Below are 24,089 nucleotides of genomic sequence, written 5' to 3' on the forward strand. Positions count from 1 at the left end.
AGTCTAGTGAGTGTGTGGGTACAGTCTAGTGAGTGTGTGGGTACAGTCTAGTGAGTGTGTGGGTAGGGTCTAGTCAGTGTGTGGGTAGAGTCTAGTAAGTGTGTGGGTAGAGTCTAGTGAGTGTGTGGGTACAGTCTAGTGAGTGTGTGGGTACAGTCTAGTGAGTGTGTGGGTAGGGTCTAGTCAGTGTGTGGGTAGAGTCTAGTAAGTGTGTGGGTAGAGTCTAGTGAGTGTGTGGGTACAGTCTAGTGAGTGTGTGGGTAGGTTCTAGTCAGTGTGTGGGTAGAGTCTAGTGAGTGTGTGGGTAGAGTCTAGTGAGTGTGTGGGTAGGTTCTAGTCAGTGTGTGGGTAGAGTCTAGTGAGTGTGTGGGTAGAGTCTAGTGAGTGTGTGGGTAGGGTCTAGTAAGTGTGTGGGTAGAGTCTAGTCAGTGTGTGGGTAGAGTCTAGTGAGTGTGTGGGTAGAGTCTAGTCAGTGTGTGGGTAGAGTCTAGTGAGTGTGTGGGTAGAGTCTAGTGAGTGTGTGGGTAGGGTCTAGTAAGTGTGTGGGTAGAGTCTAGTGAGTGTGTGGGTAGGGTCTAGTAAGTGTGTGGGTAGAGTCTAGTGAGTGTACATAGATCCACTGCAAAAAAACACCTTGCGGTCGGACGCCGATCAGTTGCCATACCAAGCGGTGCTGCAGCCAGTCAAGAGGCTCTCTATGGTGCAGCTGTATAACTTTTTGAAGATCTGAGGACCCATGCCAAATCTTTTCAGCCTCCTGAGGGGGAAGAGACATTGTCATGCCCTTTCCACCTCTGTGTTGGTGTGTTTGGACCATGATATGTCCCTAGTGATGTGAACACCGAGGAACTTGAAGCTCTCGACCGTCTCCACTACAGCCCCGTGGATGTGGATTGTAGCGTGCTCGGCCCTCTGTTTCCTGTAGTCCAGATCAGCTCCTTTGTTTTGTCCACGTTGAGGGAGAGGTTGTTGTCCTGCCACCACACTGCCAGGTTTCTGACCTCCTCCATATAGGCTGTCATTGTTGTCAGTGATCAGGCCTACCACCGTTGTGTCGTCGACAAACTTTCTCTCTCTCTCTTTTTCTCGCTCACTTCCTCCAGTCCTTTAATAATATTGTCTGAGGCCCCAGCAGTAAGTAGTGTTTTCCTGACTAGTAGACTCTCCCCATAACCAAACAGAAGCCCAGCCCCCTCTCCTCCAGCCCAGCCCCTTCTCCCTCAGCCCAGCCCACTCCAACTAACCCATTTAAACCAGTTGAATCCAGTCCCCATACCCAAGCCCATTCCAGTTCACATAACCCATTCCAGTTCAGGCCACTTCACCCAACCCATTTAAACCAATCCAATCCAGTCTACATACTCCAGCCTAACCCAACCAAACCTAACCCAGCCAAACCTAACCCAGCCAAACCTAACCCAGCCAAGCCTAACCCAGCCAAGCCTAACCCAGCCAAGCCTAACCCTATCCAGCTTAGCCCAGTCCTGTATTGTGGCCGACCTTGCTGTCGCTTTGGCTCTGTCGCTTTGGCTCTAGTCTCTGTCTGGCTCTGTAGTTGGGGCAAGACTGTGTGTTGTCGGCTGGGGTGGTCTGGGGTGAAGGCTAGGCTCAGTGGGGTGGGCTGGAGATGGGGTGGGCTGGAGATGGGGTGGGCTGGAGATGGGGTGGGCTGGAGATGGAATGGGCCGGAGGCTGGGCTGTTGTTGGGTATAAGGCTCTATAGCGGTGGCTCTGTGAGTGCTGAGCTGCAGGCTGGTGTGTGTGTGTGTGTGTGTGTGTGTGTGTGTGTGTGTGTGTGTGTGTGAGATGGGGTGGGCCAACACAAGCAGCACCGGGAACGTCCCCCTCGCATGCCCCAGCAGCAGAACAGGAAATGGGAGAGAGGGGAGAAGAGAGAGAGGAGTGTGTGTGCGTACGTACGCGTCTATGAAAGTGAATTAGTGAGATTGTTTGATTTGAATTTATTGAGAGAGAAGATAGTGGGATGTAAGTAAAATATAATATCTCACCTGCATAAAGCTATAACACCTGCTCAGACTGTGGACTGGCTGACTGAAAGAGTGACTGGCTGACTGAATGAGTGACTGACTGACTGGCTGCCTGAAAGAGTGACTAGCTGACTGAAAGAGTGACTAGCTGACTGAATGAGTGATTGACTGACTGGCTGACTGAAAGAGTGACTAGCTGACTGAAAGAGTGACTAGCTGACTGAAAGAGTGACTAGCTGACTGAATGAGTGACTGGCTGGGTGAGTGGCCGACTGTCTCCTATATTCCCAGAAGGCCAAGAACACAGCTGGACTGTTTAAAGGTGTTATCACATCATCATCACACACAATTAGATACTCCCATCTAGGGAATGGACTGGAGGTGGGGAGAGGGGAGGATGTGTGTGTGGGGGGGACTGTTTTAATAAAAAAATATGATAATGTTTTGTTATTTTGAGTAGGCTAAAATATCTCTGGTGCGATTAAGGCTGATATGTTGATATGCAAATAGAAAACACATCATTGTATAAACAAATCCTTAAACGGATTACTTGTGTAATAATAACACATTATTGCATGAGAAAAAAGTAGAATCTTTCTCCCAAGGAGCCCAAGAAGGAATCTGTGCGCTCAGTGTTTACTTGTAGAACCGCAGCGGGTGAAGGCAGCCAAAACAAGGCGGGAGAAAGAAAGGAAGTTGAAGGAACTTTTTTTCTTCCGAAAAAAGAAGAAGAAGAGCGCTGCTAGTTCCGTTATAACCACAGAGAACGGCGAAACGTCTACGAAAACCTGGGGGTTTTAAAAAACGGTTTTTTAAAAAGTTAGTTGCGCTCTTAGCATGTTTTCACATGAAGAAATCCGTTAAAAAGCGACGAACAAGTTTTTCTCCCTCAGTGCGAGGACCCTTCCAACATCAGAGGCGATGCGATGTGAGTGAGCTATGCCTTTTAGAAATGGACAGATTTTATCCAAGCGAAAACATGGCGCCTCATTCCCAAAGTTTGGATTATTTTCCAGTCTGCTCTTCACTCTCTGTTGCCTGGAGGCATGGGGCTGGAGCCCAGCGCCCGGGGACGGCGGCAGCGGTAGGAGTTGCGGGAGCCCGTGTCCCGGTAACTGTACGTGTGTTATCGCACCGGGGTCCCGGGAATCGTGCGTGGTTAATTGTACGAACATCGGTCTGGAGCGGGGGCCAGCGGCGGGGGACCTCCCACCGGGAACTAACGTTCTGTAAGTAGCCTAGTGGTTGTAACGTTAGCATGTGACACTCCAGATGGGAAGCGGCGTGTGAGGTATGCCACCGCACCGCTCGGTAATTGACGTAACCCCGAGTGTGCCCCTTGGTACTTTCCCTCCGGTGGAGGAGGGATGGGGAGTTGGCGTCTCCCGTGACGTAACATTTTAATTCTGAACACTCTTCTTGTTCAATTGTTTGTATCGGTCGTTTGTTTGTGTGCCATTGGCTGGTGTTGAGAAAGATATCACACCGTTTCACTACAGATATGATACTCCAGAATAGACTGGCAGGCTTCCAGGCATGCTGTCATGGAAAAAGTTACGCCTCGATCACATCGACAGTGTTATTGCATTTTGGTACACCAGAAGTACATTCATTTCCAATTGAATGCTGCGTTTGCCTTGCAGCATTGCGTTGCAGAGGCAGTTCCAATGCGTTCTGTGTGGTGCATACATTTGATTTTTTCGAAGGTATGCCTCAAATTGTATTTGTAGACTGCTTGACGCCTCGATCACACCTACAGTGCCATTGCTGAAATTGGTATGCAGCATTATCTGGATATGTGTGCAACACATGTTCAACATTCACCTTCTGCTACCATTTATGTCAAGTCCTCTTACGCATACAGTTTGACACATAAGTTCGATAAATCCAACGACTGCACCACAACTGCCTCTGCAACGCAATGCTGCAAGGCAAACGCAGCGTTCCATTGGAAATGAATGTCATTCTGGTGTACCAAAACGCAACGATGCTGTCTGTCGCTGTGACAGAAATGGTAGCAGAAAGGGAATGTTGAACTTTTGTTGCAGACATATCCAGATGATGCTGTGTACCATGTGTGATCGAGGTGTAACTGTTTTGAGTTTATACTTTTGATGTGCTTTGGTTTGAGTTTATACTTTTGATGTGCTTTGGTTTGAGTTTATACTTTTGATGTGCTTTGGTTTGAGTTTATTCTTTTGATGTGCTTTGGTTTGAGTTTATACTTTTGATGTGCTTTGGTTTGAGTTTATACTTTTGATGTGCTTTGTGGCCTTTGATGCCAATTTGCAGTCAGTTACAATGTTGCAGTAGCAACATAATAGCAATTTTGTAATGAGAGAAAGGATGTTACAATGGGTAGTAGTAGTAGTAGTAACAATAGTAGTAGTAGTAGTAACAATAGTAGTAGTAGTAGTAGTAGTAGTAACCTTAGTAGTAACAGTAACAGTAGTAGTAACAGTAACAGTAGTAGTAGTAACAATGGTAGTAGTAGTAACAGTAGTGGTAGTAACAATAGTAGTAGTAGTAACACTAGTAGTAGTAGCAATAGTAGTAGTAGTAGTAGTAGTAACAATAGTATTAGTAGTAATAACAATAGTAGTAGTAGTAGTAACAGTAACAGTAGTAGTAACAGTAGTAGTAGTAACAATAGTAGTAGTAGTACCACTAGTAGTAGTAGCAATAGTAGTAGTAGTAGTAACAATAGTAGTAGTAACAATAGTAGTAGTAGTAGTAACAATAGTAGTAGTAGTAGTAGTAACAATAGTAGTAGTAGTAACAATAGTAGTAGTAACAGTAGTAGTAGTAGTAACAGTAGTAGTAGTAGTAGTAACAATAGTGGTAGTAGTAACAATAGTAGTAGTAACAATAGTAGTAGTACCAATAGTAGTAGTAGTAACAATAGTAGTAGTAGTAACAGTGGTAGTAGTAGTAGTAACAATAGTAGTAGTAGTAACACCAGTAGTATTAACAATAGTAGTTGTAGTAACACTATTAGTAGTAGTAACAGTAGTAGTAGTATTAACAGTTGTAGTAGTAGTAACAATAGTAGTAGTAGTAACACTAGTAGTAGTAACAATAGTAGTAGTAGTAACAGTGGTAGTAGTAGTAGTAACAATAGTAGTAGTAGTAACAGTAGTAGTAGTAGTAACACTAGTAGCAGTAACAATAGTAGTAGTAACAATAGTAGTAGTAGTAGTAGTAGTAACAATAGTAGTACTAACAATAGTAGTAGTAGTAACAATAGTAGTAGTAGTAACAATAGTAGTAGTAGTAGTAACAATAGTAGTAGTAGTAGTAACAATAGTAGTAGTAACATTAGTAGTAGTAACATTAGTAGTAGTAACAATAGTAGTAGTAGTAGTAACAGTAGTAGTAGTAACATTAGTAGTAGTAACAATAGTAGTAGTAACAATAGTAGTAGTAACAATAGTATTAGTAACAATAGTTGTAGTAGTAGTTGTCCAATACATGTTTCCTCCTATGAATTGTGCATGTATTTATTGTTAGGAGAAATTGTTCCATGTGATAAGAAATTGTCACGTGTTTAATAGATATTGAGACAAATAACAAACGTTGAGAACTTGTTTTGGATACTTGGTGTTTACTCATTATATGGTGTGGGTGGGCAGCCTAATACTCCACCCATAGTGACCCTCAACTGGAAGTAGCTGCACCAGACCAACGTGCGTCACAGTCACATAGAACTCTGTTGAGCAACATTGTAAGTTGTCCCCACGACAAATTACCAAAACAAAAATAGTTCCAAGGCAACAAGTTGGCCTCTGCATCCTCCGTTCTCTGGCTGCCCGTTTTGCGAGGTGTTACGCTTCGAACACAACAAAAGTGTCGTTGCGTTTTGGTACACCAGAAGTACATTCATTTCCAATGAAACGCTGCAGAGGCAGTTGCAGTGCGTTCTGTGTGGTGCAGGATTTATAGAACGTCTGCGTCAAGCTGCTGTCGGTGTGTTGGAAGAGTTAGTGCCCTAGGCCTAGAAGGTCACTATCCAAGACGGCGGCCATCAAATGTTGTTGTTTGGAGTTTGACCGATGGGTAGCAGCCTACAAGACGGGTCAGCTCTGAAGGCAGGCGTGGTGCAGATTTGAAACTTCAGGCTGGAACATTCTGTCCTCTCGCTGCCACTGAAGGAGCGTCGTAGGTTAGCAGTTTATTTTTCCTATAAATCCGTTATGTTTGAACTTTTTCTCCGTTCACTTTTAGGATAAATCTCTTCTCAAGGCTCTGGGTTTTTCTGGAATACAAGCTTGTTGTGTTTTAAACGAACTGTTGAGGTTTTAGAAGTAAACTGCAGCATGTCATTTGGTTAGGTCACCACCTGGCTACTGCGTGGGGGGAATAAGGTTCATATAGGCCTATACATAGATAGTTATGCTAATCCATAGGCTTCTGTTTGGATATGCCTGATCTTTACTCAGCCTATGGAAATGACAGAAATTGGTCCTGTAATCTGTCTACTAATATGTCGTATGTAGTTTAATAGTAAAAGGAGAAACCGTAAAGACCCAGGTCTGTAGGATTCACTTCATCCTATTCATTAATGTTGCAGTGCGTGTGGCCGTGTTTCCATTTCATTGGCTCTGCATAAGGGGCTGGCCATTCGCAGGGATAACTGCGTGAAGACATGGGTTCTGCAGTGGCGAGGAGTGATACTGTCGTGTCAGGGTCCTGCCAAACTGGACAGGAGCGTTTATTTCATCAAGCTAAGCAAACCCCGCTGTCCTCCCGGGAAAAGTTGGTAAACGGTAGAAAATATCATTGGAGCGGTGGAAAATATATACATCTCATTTCTGTGGATGGAGAGGAATATCCATCCCAGCGACACAGCCGTTGATGCCGTATAATTACAATGAAATGAGTTGTGATTCTAATGAATTCTCATTCTCTGACTGGAACTCTCACAGGGCTCCATAGCTGATCTAGGTCAATATCAGGACTCTTCTGTTATGGAACTGTCAGAGTAGGATACTGATCTAGGATCCGTTTTGCCCTTTTAATCAATAGGAGTAGTATGGACAGAGAGGTGTGTAAAGTGTGATCTGAGCTCAGGGATTCATCATGTCTGGACTGAGAGATACAGGAAGAAACAAAGTGGGAAGTGCTGAAGGCTGTTTGATGTGGACACCAAGGCATCGGTCTATTCTTCACTTCTACACATTATATCCCTCATCTCTAGAGTAGCTGAACTTTGGATGATTCTGGTGTTGACACACGCACGCACACACACACACAGTAGCTGAAAACACACACATCTCCATTTTCCTGGCTACATCACTGTTTTGCTTTGTGTCGTTACCAGGACAACCACACCGCAACTATCACACCCCCCGACCAGCCCAGGAGAAGTACAACTGTACACACACACACACACACACACACACACACACACACACACACACACACACACACACACACACACACACACACACACACACACACACACACACACACACACACACAGCAGGAGATGTTGTCTTATAAACCAGAGTATTTACAGAGTAGTTAGATCTGGCAGTACACCTCCTCTCTTCAGAAGTCTAACAGATGTCATGTATAGGAGGGACTACTCTCTCTCCCTCATCCCTCTTCCTCCTTCTATTCCCTCTATTCTTCTTTCTCCCTATTTTCCTCTTCCTCACTCCTCCTCATCCTCTTTTGTTATCTCTCTCTTCCCCTTTCTCTCCATCTTGGTTGCAGTCTTTCTCTCACTCTAACCTCTTCTCCCCCCTCTCTCTCTCCTTCCTCCAGTGTATCCTCATCCCTCCGTCTCCTGATAGTGTAAATGTTCAGTTCAAAGAAACAAGTGATACATTTTTCTTCATATCCCATTCTTTCTTTCCTCCATGTTTTTTAACGAGCTGGGAAAGACTGAATCCACCAGCCATATGCAGGAGGTTTGTTTTGTTACCGTGACGACAGCAACTGATGACATCACTCACGGAAGTACAGGCATTCCACAAGGTAGTAAATAAAGAGGGGGAGGGGAGAGAATGGGGGAGAGAGAGGGGGGAGAGGGCGAGTGCGTTTAGAGAACAGCAAGAGGGGACGAAGAGTGTGGGGGACGAAGGGGGCACATATTGAACCCTTTCGATGCTCCAGACCTCAGTACTAACCAACTAAACCAGCAAGATGACCCTTCACTGTCACTACAGTATGTCATTACAGACATGACCCTTCACTGTCACTACAGTATGTCATTACAGACATGACCCTTCACTGTCACTACAGTATGTCATTACAGACATGACCCTTCACTGTTACTACAGTATGTCATTACAGACATGACCCTTCACTGTCACTACAGTATGTCATTACAGACATGACCCTTCACTGTCACTACAGTATGTCATTACAGCCATGACCCTTCACTGTCACTACAGTATGTCATTACAGACATGACCCTTCACTGTCACTACAGTATGTCATTACAGACATGACCCTTCACTGTCACTACAGTATGTCATTACAGACATGACCCTTCACTGTCACTACAGTATGTCATTACAGACATGACCCTTCACTGTCACTACAGTATGTCATTACAGACATGACCCTTCACTGTCACTACAGTATGTCATTACAGACATGACCCTTCACTGTCACTACAGTATGTCATTACAGACATGACCCTTCACTGTCACTACAGTATGTCATTACAGACATGACCCTTCACTGTCACTACAGTATGTCATTACAGACATGACCCTTCACTGTCACTACAGTATGTCATTACAGACATGACCCTTCACTGTCACTACAGTATGTCATTACAGACATGACCCTTCACTGTCACTACAGTATGTCATTACAGACATGACCCTTCACTGTCACTACAGTATGTCATTACAGACATGACCCTTCACTGTCACTACAGTATGTCATTACAGACATGACCCTTCACTGTCACTACAGTATGTCATTACAGACATGACCCTTCACTGTCACTACAGTATGTCATTACAGACATGACCCTTCACTGTCACTACAGTATGTCATTACAGACATGACCCTTCACTGTCACTACAGTATGTCATTACAGACATGACCCTTCACTGTCACTACAGTATGTCATTACAGACATGACCCTTCACTGTCACTACAGTATGTCATTACAGACATGACCCTTCACTGTCACTACAGTATGTCATTACAGACATGACCCTTCACTGTCACTACAGTATGTCATTACAGACATGACCCTTCACTGTCACTACAGTATGTCATTACAGACATGACCCTTCACTGTCACTACAGTATGTCATTACAGACATGACCCTTCACTGTCACTACAGTATGTCATTACAGACATGACCCTTCACTGTCACTACAGTATGTCATTACAGACATGACCCTTCACTGTCACTACAGTATGTCATTACAGACATGACCCTTCACTGTCACTACAGTATGTCATTACAGACATGACCCTTCACTGTCACTACAGTATGTCATTACAGACATGACCCTTCACTGTCACTACAGTATGTCATTACAGACATGACCCTTCACTGTCACTACAGTATGTCATTACAGACATGACCCTTCACTGTCACTACAGTATGTCATTACAGACATGACCCTTCACTGTCACTACAGTATGTCATTACAGACATGACCCTTCACTGTCACTACAGTATGTCATTACAGACATGACCCTTCACTGTCACTACAGTATGTCATTACAGACATGACCCTTCACTGTCACTACAGTATGTCATTACAGACATGACCCTTCACTGTCACTACAGTATGTCATTACAGACATGACCCTTCACTGTCACTACAGTATGTCATTACAGACATGACCCTTCACTGTCACTACAGTATGTCATTACAGACATGACCCTTCACTGTCACTACAGTATGTCATTACAGACATGACCCTTCACTGTCACTACAGTATGTCATTACAGACATGACCCTTCACTGTCACTACAGTATGTCATTACAGACATGACCCTTCACTGTCACTACAGTATGTCATTACAGACATGACCCTTCACTGTCACTACAGTATGTCATTACAGACATGACCCTTCACTGTCACTACAGTATGTCATTACAGACATGACCCTTCACTGTCACTACAGTATGTCATTACAGACATGACCCTTCACTGTCACTACAGTATGTCATTACAGACATGACCCTTCACTGTCACTACAGTATGTCATTACAGACATGACCCTTCACTGTCACTACAGTATGTCATTACAGACATGACCCTTCACTGTCACTACAGTATGTCATTACAGACATGACCCTTCACTGTCACTACAGTATGTCATTACAGACATGACCCTTCACTGTCACTACAGTATGTCATTACAGACATGACCCTTCACTGTCACTACAGTATGTCATTACAGACATGACCCTTCACTGTCACTACAGTATGTCATTACAGACATGACCCTTCACTGTCACTACAGTATGTCATTACAGACATGACCCTTCACTGTCACTACAGTATGTCATTACAGACATGACCCTTCACTGTCACTACAGTATGTCATTACAGACATGACCCTTCACTGTCACTACAGTATGTCATTACAGACATGACCCTTCACTGTCACTACAGTATGTCATTACAGACATGACCCTTCACTGTCACTACAGTATGTCATTACAGCCATGACCCTTCACTGTCACTACAGTATGTCATTACAGACATGACCCTTCACTGTCACTACAGTATGTCATTACAGACATGACCCTTCACTGTCACTACAGTATGTCATTACAGACATGACCCTTCACTGTCACTACAGTATGTCATTACAGACATGACCCTTCACTGTCACTACAGTATGTCATTACAGACATGACCCTTCACTGTCACTACAGTATGTCATTACAGACATGACCCTTCACTGTCACTACAGTATGTCATTACAGACATGACCCTTCACTGTCACTACAGTATGTCATTACAGACATGACCCTTCACTGTCACTACAGTATGTCATTACAGACATGACCCTTCACTGTCACTACAGTATGTCATTACAGACATGACCCTTCACTGTCACTACAGTATGTCATTACAGACATGACCCTTCACTGTCACTACAGTATGTCATTACAGCCATGACCCTTCACTGTCACTACAGTATGTCATTACAGACATGACCCTTCACTGTCACTACAGTATGTCATTACAGACATGACCCTTCACTGTCACTACAGTATGTCATTACAGACATGACCCTTCACTGTCACTACAGTATGTCATTACAGACATGACCCTTCACTGTCACTACAGTATGTCATTACAGACATGACCCTTCACTGTCACTACAGTATGTCATTACAGACATGACCCTTCACTGTCACTACAGTATGTCATTACAGACATGACCCTTCACTGTCACTACAGTATGTCATTACAGACATGACCCTTCACTGTCACTACAGTATGTCATTACAGACATGACCCTTCACTGTCACTACAGTATGTCATTACAGACATGACCTTTCACTGTCACTACAGTATGTCATTACAGACATGACCCTTCACTGTCACTACAGTATGTCATTACAGACATGACCTTTCACTGTCACTACAGTATGTCATTACAGACATGACCTTTCACTGTCACTACAGTATGTCATTACAGACATGACCCTTCACTGTCACTACAGTATGTCATTACAGACATGACCCTTCACTGTCACTACAGTATGTCATTACAGACATGACCCTTCACTGTTACTACAGTATGTCATTACAGACATGACCCTTCACTGTCACTACAGTATGTCATTACAGACATGACCCTTCACTGTCACTACAGTATGTCATTACAGACATGACCCTTCACTGTCACTACAGTATGTCATTACAGACATGACCCTTCACTGTCACTACAGTATGTCATTACAGCCATGACCCTTCACTGTTACTACAGTATGTCATTACAGACATGACCCTTCACTGTCACTACAGTATGTCATTACAGACATGACCCTTCACTGTCACTACAGTATGTCATTACAGCCATGACCCTTCACTGTCACTACAGTATGTCATTACAGACATGACCCTTCACTGTCACTACAGTATGTCATTACAGACATGACCCTTCACTGTTACTACAGTATGTCATTACAGACATGACCCTTCACTGTCACTACAGTATGTCATTACAGACATGACCCTTCACTGTCACTACAGTATGTCATTACAGCCATGACCCTTCACTGTTACTACAGTATGTCATTACAGACATGACCCTTCACTGTCACTACAGTATGTCATTACAGCCATGACCCTTCACTGTCACTACAGTATTACCGTGGACATAACACCACAGACAGCTCCAGCACTAGTGTGTGTGTGTCTGTAATGGTTAACTGGTGCTAGTTAAACAGAATGGTCTGGGTTCATCATTTACCGACTCAGTGTAGACATTTCTCTCTCCGCATGTGTGTGTTTGTTTGTGTGAAGTAGTCTTTGACTCTGAGCTCTCTTACACACACACACACACACACACACACACACACACACACACACACACACACACACACACACACACACACACACACACACACACACACACAAAGCATATGTTTTACTATCCTTGTGGGGACCTAAAATGTATTTCCATTCAAGATCCTATTTACCTTAACCCCTAACCGTAAACCTAACTGTTAACCTAACCGTAAACCTAACCGTAAACCTAGCTGTAAACCTAACTGTAAACCTAACCGTAAACCTAGCTGTAAACCTAACCGTAAACCTAACCGTAAACAGAGCTGTAAACCTAACCGTAAACCTAACCGTAAACCTAGCTGTAAACCTAACCGTAAACCTAACCGTAAACCTAGCTGTAAACCTAACCGTAAACCTAGCTGTAAACCTAACCGTAAACCTAGCTGTATACCTAACCGTAAACCTAACCGTAAACCTAGCTGTAAACCTAGCTGTAAACCTAACCGTAAACCTAGCTGTAAACCTAACCGTAAACCTAGCTGTAAACCTAACCGTAAACCTAACCGTAAACCTAACCGTAAACCTAGCTGTAATTGTAACCCTAACTTTAAACCTAGCCACTAAGCCTAAAATAGCTATTGTCTTCATGGGGACATGTCCCCACGATGGAGAATGTTCCTTGTATTACTGTCCTTGTGGGGACTTTTGGGATTTCCACAAGGATAGTAACACACACTCACACACACACAGATACATTTATGGACATTTCATTCCTTTTTCCCATGCATGTATAATTAGCTACAGCTATTTCTAAACCAGAGACTCCACACTAATCCACACTCCTCTAGAGCTAGATCAGACCTCTAGTCAGCAGAGTGTGTGTTGTCCCTAATCCACACTCCTCTAGAGCTAGATCAGACCTCTAGTCAGCAGAGTGTGTGTGTGTTGTCCCTAATCCACACTCCTCTAGAGCTAGATCAGACCTCTAGTCAGCAGAGAGTGTGTGTGTTGTCCCTAATCCACACTCCTCTAGAGCTAGATCAGACCTCTAGTCAGCAGAGTGTGTGTTGTCCCTAATCCACACTCCTCTAGAGCTAGATCAGACCTCTAGTCAGCAGAGTGTGTGTTGTCCCTAATCCACACTCCTCTAGAGCTAGATCAGACCTCTAGTCAGCAGAGTGTGTGTTGTCCCTAATCCACACTCCTCTAGAGCTAGATCAGACCTCTAGTCAGCAGAGTGTGTGTTGTCCCTAATCCACACTCCTCTAGAGCTAGATCAGACCTCTAGTCAGCAGAGTGTGTGTTGTCCCTAATCCACACTCCTCTAGAGCTAGATCAGACCTCTAGTCAGCAGAGTGTGTGTTGTCTCTAATCCACACTCCTCTAGAGCTAGATCAGACCTCTAGTCAGCAGAGTGTGTGTGTGTTGTCCCTAATCCACACTCCTCTAGAGCTAGATCAGACCTCTAGTCAGCAGAGTGTGTGTTGTCCCTAATCCACACTCCTCTAGAGCTAGATCAGACCTCTAGTCAGCAGAGTGTGTGTTGTCCCTAATCCACACTCCTCTAGAGCTAGATCAGACCTCTAGTCAGCAGAGTGTGTGTTGTCCCTAATCCACACTCCTCTAGAGCTAGATCAGACCTCTAGTCAGCAGAGTGTGTGTTGTCCCTAATCCACACTCCTCTAGAGCTAGATCAGACCTCTAGTCAGCAGAGTGTGTGTGTGTTGTCCCTAATCCACACTCCTCTAGAGCTAGATCAGACCTCTAGTCAGCAGAGTGTGTGTGTGTTGTCCCTAATCCACACTCCTCTAGAGCTAGATCAGACCTCTAGTCAGCAGAGTGTGTGTTGTCCCTAATCCACACTCCTCTAGAGCTAGATCAGACCTCTAGTCAGCAGAGTGTGTGTTGTCCCTAATCCACACTCCTCTAGAGCTAGATCAGACCTCTAGTCAGCAGAGTGTGTGTTGTCCCTAATCCACACTCCTCTAGAGCTAGATCAGACCTCTAGTCAGCAGAGTGTGTGTGTGTTGTCCCTAATCCACACTCCTCTAGAGCTAGATCAGACCTCTAGTCAGCAGAGTGTGTGTTGTCCCTAATCCACACTCCTCTAGAGCTAGATCAGACCTCTAGTCAGCAGAGTGTGTGTGTGTTGTCCCTAATCCACACTCCTCTAGAGCTAGATCAGACCTCTAGTCAGCAGAGTGTGTGTTGTCCCTAATCCACACTCCTCTAGAGCTAGATCAGACCTCTAGTCAGCAGAGTGTGTGTTGTCCCTAATCCACACTCCTCTAGAGCTAGATCAGACCTCTAGTCAGCAGAGTGTGTGTTGTCCCTAATCCACACTCCTCTAGAGCTAGATCAGACCTCTAGTCAGCAGAGTGTGTGTGTGTTGTCCCTAATCCACACTCCTCTAGAGCTAGATCAGACCTCTAGTCAGCAGAGTGTGTGTTGTTCCCTAATCCACACTCCTCTAGAGCTAGATCAGACCTCTAGTCAGCAGAGTGTGTGTTGTCCCTAATCCACACTCCTCTAGAGCTAGATCAGACCTCTAGTCAGCAGAGTGTGTGTTGTCTCTAATCCACACTCCTCTAGAGCTAGATCAGACCTCTAGTCAGCAGAGTGTGTGTTGTCCCTAATCCACACTCCTCTAGAGCTAGATCAGACCTCTAGTCAGCAGAGTGTGTGTTGTCCCTAATCCACACTCCTCTAGAGCTAGATCAGACCTCTAGTCAGCAGAGTGTGTGTTGTCCCTAATCCACACTCCTCTAGAGCTAGATCAGACCTCTAGTCAGCAGAGTGTGTGTTGTCCCTAATCCACACTCCTCTAGAGCTAGATCAGACCTCTAGTCAGCAGAGTGTGTGTTGTCCCTAATCCACACTCCTCTAGAGCTAGATCAGACCTCTAGTCAGCAGAGTGTGTGTTGTCCCTAATCCACACTCCTCTAGAGCTAGATCAGACCTCTAGTCAGCAGAGTGTGTGTTGTCCCTAATCCACACTCCTCTAGAGCTAGATCAGACCTCTAGTCAGCAGAGAGTGTGTGTGTTGTCCCTAATCCACACTCCTCTAGAGCTAGATCAGACCTCTAGTCAGCAGAGTGTGTGTTGTCCCTAATCCACACTCCTCTAGAGCTAGATCAGACCTCTAGTCAGCAGAGTGTGTGTTGTCCCTAATCCACACTCCTCTAGAGCTAGATCAGACCTCTAGTCAGCAGAGTGTGTGTTGTCCCTAATCCACACTCCTCTAGAGCTAGATCAGACCTCTAGTCAGCAGAGTGTGTGTTGTCCCTAATCCACACTCCTCTAGAGCTAGATCAGACCTCTAGTCAGCAGAGTGTGTGTTGTCCCTAATCCACACTCCTCTAGAGCTAGATCAGACCTCTAGTCAGCAGAGTGTGTGTTGTCCCTAATCCACACTCCTCTAGAGCTAGATCAGACCTCTAGTCAGCAGAGTGTGTGTGTGTCCCTAATCCACACTCCTCTAGAGCTAGATCAGACCTCTAGTCAGCAGAGTGTGTGTTGTCCCTAATCCACACTCCTCTAGAGCTAGATCAGACCTCTAGTCAGCAGAGTGTGTGTTGTCCCTAATCCACACTCCTCTAGAGCTAGATCAGACCTCTAGTCAGCAGAGTGTGTGTTGTCCCTAATCCACACTCCTCTAGAGCTAGATCAGACCTCTAGTCAGCAGAGTGTGTGTTGTCCCTAATCCACACTCCTCTAGAGCTAGATCAGACCTCTAGTCAGCAGAGTGTGTGTTGTCCCTAATCCACACTCCTCTAGAGCTAGATCAGACCTCTAGTCAGCAGAGTGTGTGTGTGTGTCCCTAATCCACACTCCTCTAGAGCTAGATCAGACCTCTAGTCAGCAGAGTGTGTGTGTGTTGTCCCTAATCCACACTCCTCTAGAGCTAGATCAGACCTCTAGTCAGCAGAGTGTGTGTTGTCCCTAATCCACACTCCTCTAGAGCTAGATCAGACCTCTAGTCAGCAGAGTGTGTGTTGTCCCTAATCCACACTCCTCTAGAGCTAGATCAGACCTCTAGTCAGCAGAGTGTGTGTTGTCCCTAATCCACACTCCTCTAGAGCTAGATCAGACCTCTAGTCAGCAGAGTGTGTGTTGTCCCTAATCCACACTCCTCTAGAGCTAGATCAGACCTCTAGTCAGCAGAGTGTGTGTTGTCCCTAATCCACACTCCTCTAGAGCTAGATCAGACCTCTAGTCAGCAGAGTGTGTGTTGTCCCTAATCCACACTCCTCTAGAGCTAGATCAGACCTCTAGTCAGCAGAGTGTGTGTTGTCCCTAATCCACACTCCTCTAGAGCTAGATCAGACCTCTAGTCAGCAGAGTGTGTGTTGTTGTCCCTAATCCACACTCCTCTAGAGCTAGATCAGACCTCTAGTCAGCAGAGTGTGTGTTGTCCCTAATCCACACTCCTCTAGAGCTAGATCAGACCTCTAGTCAGCAGAGTGTGTGTTGTCCCTAATCCACACTCCTCTAGAGCTAGATCAGACCTCTAGTCAGCAGAGTGTGTGTTGTCCCTAATCCACACTCCTCTAGAGCTAGATCAGACCTCTAGTCAGCAGAGTGTGTGTGTTGTCTCTAATCCACACTCCTCTAGAGCTAGATCAGACCTCTAGTCAGCAGAGTGTGTGTGTGTTGTCCCTAATCCACACTCCTCTAGAGCTAGATCAGACCTCTAGTCAGCAGAGTGTGTGTGTGTCCCTAATCCACACTCCTCTAGAGCTAGATCAGACCTCTAGTCAGCAGAGTGTGTGTTGTCCCTAATCCACACTCCTCTAGAGCTAGATCAGACCTCTAGTCAGCAGAGTGTGTGTTGTCCCTAATCCACACTCCTCTAGAGCTAGATCAGACCTCTAGTCAGCAGAGTGTGTGTTGTCCCTAATCCACACTCCTCTAGAGCTAGATCAGACCTCTAGTCAGCAGAGTGTGTGTTGTCCCTAATCCACACTCCTCTAGAGCTAGATCAGACCTCTAGTCAGCAGAGTGTGTGTTGTCCCTAATCCACACTCCTCTAGAGCTAGATCAGACCTCTAGTCAGCAGAGTGTGTGTTGTCCCTAATCCACACTCCTCTAGAGCTAGATCAGACCTCTAGTCAGCAGAGTGTGTGTTGTCTCTAATCCACACTCCTCTAGAGCTAGATCAGACCTCTAGTCAGCAGAGTGTGTGTTGTCCCTAATCCACACTCCTCTAGAGCTAGATCAGACCTCTAGTCAGCAGAGTGTGTGTTGTCCCTAATCCACACTCCTCTAGAGCTAGATCAGACCTCTAGTCAGCAGAGTGTGTGTTGTCCCTAATCCACACTCCTCTAGAGCTAGATCAGACCTCTAGTCAGCAGAGAGTGTGTGTTGTCCCTAATCCACACTCCTCTAGAGCTAGATCAGACCTCTAGTCAGCAGAGAGTGTGTTGTCCCTAATCCACACTCCTCTAGAGCTAGATCAGACCTCTAGTCAGCAGAGTGTGTGTTGTCCCTAATCCACACTCCTCTAGAGCTAGATCAGACCTCTAGTCAGCAGAGTGTGTGTTGTCCCTAATCCACACTCCTCTAGAGCTAGATCAGACCTCTAGTCAGCAGAGTGTGTGTTGTCCCTAATCCACACTCCTCTAGAGCTAGATCAGACCTCTAGTCAGCAGAGTGTGTGTTGTCCCTAATCCACACTCCTCTAGAGCTAGATCAGACCTCTAGTCAGCAGAGTGTGTGTTGTCCCTAATCCACACTCCTCTAGAGCTAGATCAGACCTCTAGTCAGCAGAGTGTGTGTTGTCCCTAATCCACACTCCTCTAGAGCTAGATCAGACCTCTAGTCTGCAGAGTGTGTGTTGTCCCTAATCCACACTCCTCTAGAGCTAGATCAGACCTCTAGTCAGCAGAGAGTGTGTGTGTTGTCCCTAATCCACACTCCTCTAGAGCTAGATCAGACCTCTAGTCAGCAGAGTGTGTGTTGTCCCTAATCCACACTCCTCTAGAGCTAGATCAGACCTCTAGTCAGCAGAGTGTGTGTGTGTTGTCCCTAATCCACACTCCTCTAGAGCTAGATCAGACCTCTAGTCAGCAGAGTGTGTGTTGTCCCTAATCCACACTCCTCTAGAGCTAGATCAGACCTCTAGTCAGCAGAGTGTGTGTTGTCCCTAATCCACACTCCTCTAGAGCTAGATCAGACCTCTAGTCAGCAGAGTGTGTGTGTGTTGTCCCTTGCACAATTAGGCCCTCTCTGTGCTGCTAACCTCAACCTCATGAGCTCAGAGACTGGACTTTAGCCACAACAGAAGAGGGTGGGGGGAGAGAGAGAAGGTTGGGGGAGACGGGGACGGTGGGGGGGAGAGAGGGAAGGTGGGGGGAGCCGGGGAGGGTGGGGGGAGAGAGGGAAGGTGGAGGGAGACGGGGACGGTGGGGGAGAGAGAGGGAAGGTGGGGGAGACGGGGAGGGTGGGGGGAGAGAGGGAAGGTGGGGGAGACGGGGAGGGTGGGGGGAGAGAGGGAAGGTGGGGGAGACGGGGAGGGTGGGGGAGAGAGGGAAGGTGGGGGGAGCCGGGAGGGTGGGGGGGAGAGAGGGAAGGTGGAGGGAGACGGGGAGGGTGGGGGGGAGAGAGGGAAGGTGGGGGGAGACGGGGAGGGTGGGGGAGAGAGGGAAGGTGGGGGAGACGGGGAGGGTGGGGGGGAGAGAGGGAAGGTGGGGGGAGACGGGGAGGGTGGGGGGAGGAAAAGAGGTGTGGTAGAAGAGTGAGTGAGCGGAGAGGGAATGAGAAGAGGAGGGAATAAGTTGTAGGTGGAATGAAAGAGAGAGAGGACAGGTGGATGGAGAGACGTGGTTTGAGTTGGGATGACTGGTTGGTGGTTAACTACAAAGGCCTCTTTGCCTTTTTCACTTGGAGAGAGTCAGAGAGGGAGGACAGGGGGAGAGAGACTCTTCACAGCTCACCACACTGGAAATGTGTGCCAACCAGACTGGCCTGGAAAAACAGTCTCTCTCCCTCCTCTCCCACCATCTCTCTCTCTCTCCCAACAAAGTCTCTCTCCCTCCTCTCCCACCATCTCTCTCTCTCCCAACAAAGTCTCTCTCCCTCCTCTCCCACCATCTCTCTCTCTCTCCCAACAAAGTCTCTCTCCCTCCTCTCCCACCATCTCTCTCTCTCTCCCAACAAAGTCTCTCTCCCTCCTCTCCCACCATCTCTCTCTCTCCCTCCTCTCTCTTCCTTCTCCACTCTGTGACTCTTCTCCACTCTCTCTCTATCCTTCTCTCCTCTCTGCTGTCAGAGATGGAGAGATTTGGAGAGAGATTTGAAGAGAGATGGAAAGGGTAATAATTTGCTTTGGTCCTGTAATTAGAAGAGCACACTCAGGGCCAGGAGACTGGAGAGAAATAGAGAGGAGAGGAGAGAAGGAGGAGAGAGAGAGAGAGAGACTTTCTGACTGGAGAGAAATAGAGAGGAGAGGAGAGAAGGAGGGGAGAGAGAGAGAGAGACTACTGACTGGAGTGTGTGGAGAGCGAGAAAGAGATTGAGGAGAGAGGGAGAGGAAAAAAGGAGACACTGTGGAGAGATCGAAAGTGTGTGTGAAATCACTGCTCACAGCTGCCCAGCTGTCTTGCCAGCTGGACTCCAGACAGCCTGAGCAGCAGAATGGACAGAATGTTCTAAAGACGAGAGGAAGAGCGAGACTGACCCGCCCTGTGGAGCAGGGCCCCACCAATCTCCTTCTTCCACACCCCTCCCTCCCTCCCTCCCTCCCTCCCTCCCTCCCTCCCTCCCTGTCCGTCCTATGATGGGGAAAGTACACATGTCCCCAGGGACCATGAAGAAGAGGGCTCCCCGTCCTGGGCAGGGAGAGCAGACTGGCTAGCCACTGTGGCTGGAGCTTCATGATGGAAGTGATAGGGGCGACCTGTCAGAGTAGAGGCACTCCACAGTGGGGGGATTGTTCTCCCTCGCTGGGCCTTACGGTTCTCCCCTGGGTCTCTTCCCTCCTTCTCCTCCAGCTCTGGCTGATCTTCACACTGCTTTGAGTCTCAAACATAAACAAAACATGGAGGGAGGGGAGTGCCTCTACTCTGGGGGGAGGGAGAGAGAGAGAGAGAGAGAGAGAGAGGGAGGGAGAGAGAGAGCTCTCCACACATCATCCAATTCAAAACTATTAGATCATTTTTTATATATTTTTTGCTATAAACAGCTTGACATGAGAACCCATATGGAGGATTCATCTCTCTCTGCTCTCTCTGCTCTCTCTCTCTCTATCTCTCTCTGCTCTCTCTCTCCACTTTCTCTCTCTCTCCACTTTCTATCTCTCTCTCTCTCTACTTTCTTTCTCTCTCGTTGTCCCAGTTGTGTGCTTCTCCAGCCCAGTATAAGTGGCACCAGACAGCCCTTATAAGGAATGGTTAGATCATTGGCCCCGGCCACGCCGTTACTAAAACAGAACCGTGTGTGTGTGTGTGTGTGTGTGTGTGTGTGTATCCTTGCCCATACTTCTGTGTGTGAAGCAGAACCATATGTGCTGGAGGTAGCTGGGAGAACAGGAGCCAGCCTGCTGCTAGCTAATACACATGGAGGAGGTCACATTATACAGTCGTACACACACTACCCCTAACCTCAACACCTAACCTTAACCATAAACCTAACTTCAACCCCTAACCTTAACCTAAACCCCTAACCTTAACCATAAACCTAACTTCAACCCCTAACCTTAATAACCTAAACCCCTAACCTTAACCATAAACCTAACCTCAACCCCTAACCTTAACCATAAACCTAACCTCAACCCCTAAACTTAACCATTAACCTAACCTCAACCCCTAACCTCAACCCTAACCTTAACCATAAACCTAACCTCAACCCCTAACCTTAACCTATACCCCTAACCTTAACCATAAACCTAACCTCAACCCCTAACCTTAACCTCAACCCCTAACCTTAACCATAAACCTAACCCCTACCCCTAACCTTAACCATAAACCTAACCTCAACCCTTAACCATAAACCTAACCTCAACCCCTACCCCTAACCTTAACCATAAACCTAACCTCAACCCTTAACCATAAACCAATCCTCAAACCTTAACCATAAACCTAACCCTTAACCATAAACCTAACCCTTAACCATAAACCTAACCCTTAACCATAAACCTAATCTTAACCCCTAACCTTAACCATAAACCTAACCCTTAACCATAAACCTAATCTTAACCCCTAACCTTAACCATAAACCTAACCCTTCAGCCTAAAAGCGCATCTTAACAAATTCAGGACATGGAAAAAGTCCTGACTTTTCTAAATAATTCTTGTTTTCTACCTTGTCAGGATATTGTGGCCCTAATAATGTAGGAACACACGAACGAACACACACACACACACACACACACACACACACACACACACACACACACACACACACACACACACACACACACACACACACACACACACACACACACACACACACACACACATACGAACACTCACACACACACGCACACGAACACACACACGAGCACACACACACACAAACATACACACACTGGAACACACGAACACACACAGGAACACACCAACACACACACACACGAACAAACGGGAGGGAGGGGTAGATTGATCCATCCAGAACTTCTACTCTAAACGGTGCCTGAGGAAGGCCCCTAAACACTTCAGCCACGAGCTGTTCTCTCCCTTACCTCCGGGCAGCATCATGCTGTGGGGATGTTTTTCAGCGGCAGTGACTGGGAGACTAGTCAGGATTTAGGGGAAAATGAACAGAGCAAAGTACAGAGAGATCCTTGATGAAAACCTGCTCCAGAGCGCTCAGGAACTCAGACTGGGGTGAAGGTTCACCTTCCAACAGGACAACGACCCTAAGCACACAGCCAAGACAACGCAGGTGTGGCTTCGGGACAAGTCTCTGAATGTCCTTGAGTGGCTCAGACACAGCCCAGACTTGAACCTGATCGAACATCTCTGGCGAGACCTGAAAATAGCTGTGCAGCGACTCTCCCCATCCAACCTGACAGAGCTTGAGAGGATCTGCAGAGAAGAATGGGAGAAACTCCCCAAATTCATCGTTGCCACAGAATGTCAACTGCTGTTTACCTAGGTAGCATGTAGCATTAATTAGCTAGGTCTTTCAACATCTCACTGTTCTGTTTACCTAGGTAGCATGTAGCATTAATTAGCTAGGTCTTTCAACATCTCACTGTTCTGTTTACCTAGGTAGCATGTAGCATTAATTAACTAGGTCTTTCAACATCTCACTGTTCTGTTTACCTAGGTAGCATGTAGCATTAATTAACTAGGGCTTTCAACATCTCACTGTTCTGTTTACCTAGGTAGCATGTAGCATTAATTAGCTAGGTCTTTCAACATCTCACTGTTCTGTTTACCTAGGTAGCATGTAGCATTAATTAACTAGGTCTTTCAACATCTCACTGTTCTGTTTACCTAGGTAGCATGTAGCATTAATTAACTAGGTCTTTCAACATGTCACTGTTCTGTTTACCTAGGTAGCATGTAGCATTAATTAACTAGGTCTTTCAACATCTCACTGTTCTGTTTACCTAGGTAGCATGTAGCATTAATTAGCTAGGTCTTTCAACATCTCACTGTTCTGTTTACCTAGGTAGCATGTAGCATTAATTAGCTAGGTCTTTCAACATCTCACTGTTCTGTTTACCTAGGTAGCATGTAGCATTAATTAGCTAGGTCTTTCAACATCTCACTGTTCTGTTTACCTAGGTAGCATGTAGCATTAATTAACTAGGTCTTTCAACATCTCACTGTTCTGTTTACCTAGGTAGCATGTAGCATTAATTAACTAGGTCTTTCAACATCTCACTTTTCTGTTTACCTAGGTAGCATGTAGCATTAATTAACTAGGTCTTTCAACATGTCACTGTTCTGTTTACCTAGGTAGCATGTAGCATTAATTAACTAGGTCTTTCAACATGTCACTGTTCTGTTTACCTAGGTAGCATGTAGCATTAATTAACTAGGTCTTTCAACATCTCACTGTTCTGTTTACCTAGGTAGCATGTAGCATTAATTAGCTAGGTCTTTCAACATCTCACTGTTCTGTTTACCTAGGTAGCATGTAGCATTAATTAGCTAGGTCTTTCAACATCTCACTGTTCTGTTTACCTAGGTAGCATGTAGCATTAATTAGCTAGGTCTTTCAACATCTCACGGTTCTTTTTTACCTTTCCCTGCATTGTGCACGCTGATGTTCAATCTCCGTTGTGCATTCAATGCCAGATCGATCTGCCAGCTGCCAAATGCCTTAAGAGCCATCTGGCTTTGGATGTGAGAGACAGATTTCTCATGCTTGTTGAGCGCTATAGGCTAGTTGTTCAGGTCGCGGTAACAGACTCCTGGCCACACGCTGTCACTGGTGGTTAACAGGAGGTAAGAAATAAGAAACAAGCATTTCGCTACACTCACATTAACGTCTGCTAACCATGTGTATGTGACAAATAAAATTTGATTTGGAAATTTGATTTGGAGGTGGGGGAAGCAGTAGAGTCGGCAGCTAGCAGCGCAGCCACACAGTCTTTCAGTTGATACCACTCAGATTTAAATGATTGGGTTATTTTCTGTCCTGTTCTTTGATGTAGGTCCCTAAGCTCAGGTGTTGCCACACATCCCTTA

General features: G+C 45.9%; 1 protein-coding gene across 1 annotated transcript in view; it reads left to right on the forward strand.

Annotated features, from left to right (window-relative positions):
* The first annotated feature begins 2,697 nt into the window (after positions 1 to 2,697).
* The window catches only part of LOC106592167 (polycystin-1), a 184,731-nt gene continuing 163,339 nt past the window's right edge, over positions 2,698 to 24,089 (forward strand). The window contains 1 exon segment of the mRNA XM_045709451.1: positions 2,698 to 3,217. Within this exon segment, the coding sequence (XP_045565407.1) occupies positions 2,928 to 3,217 (290 nt within the window). The 5' untranslated portion in view covers positions 2,698 to 2,927.

The sequence above is a fragment of the Salmo salar genome, chromosome ssa02, assembly GCF_905237065.1.
Source record: "Salmo salar chromosome ssa02, Ssal_v3.1, whole genome shotgun sequence".
NCBI lineage: Eukaryota > Metazoa > Chordata > Actinopteri > Salmoniformes > Salmonidae > Salmo > Salmo salar.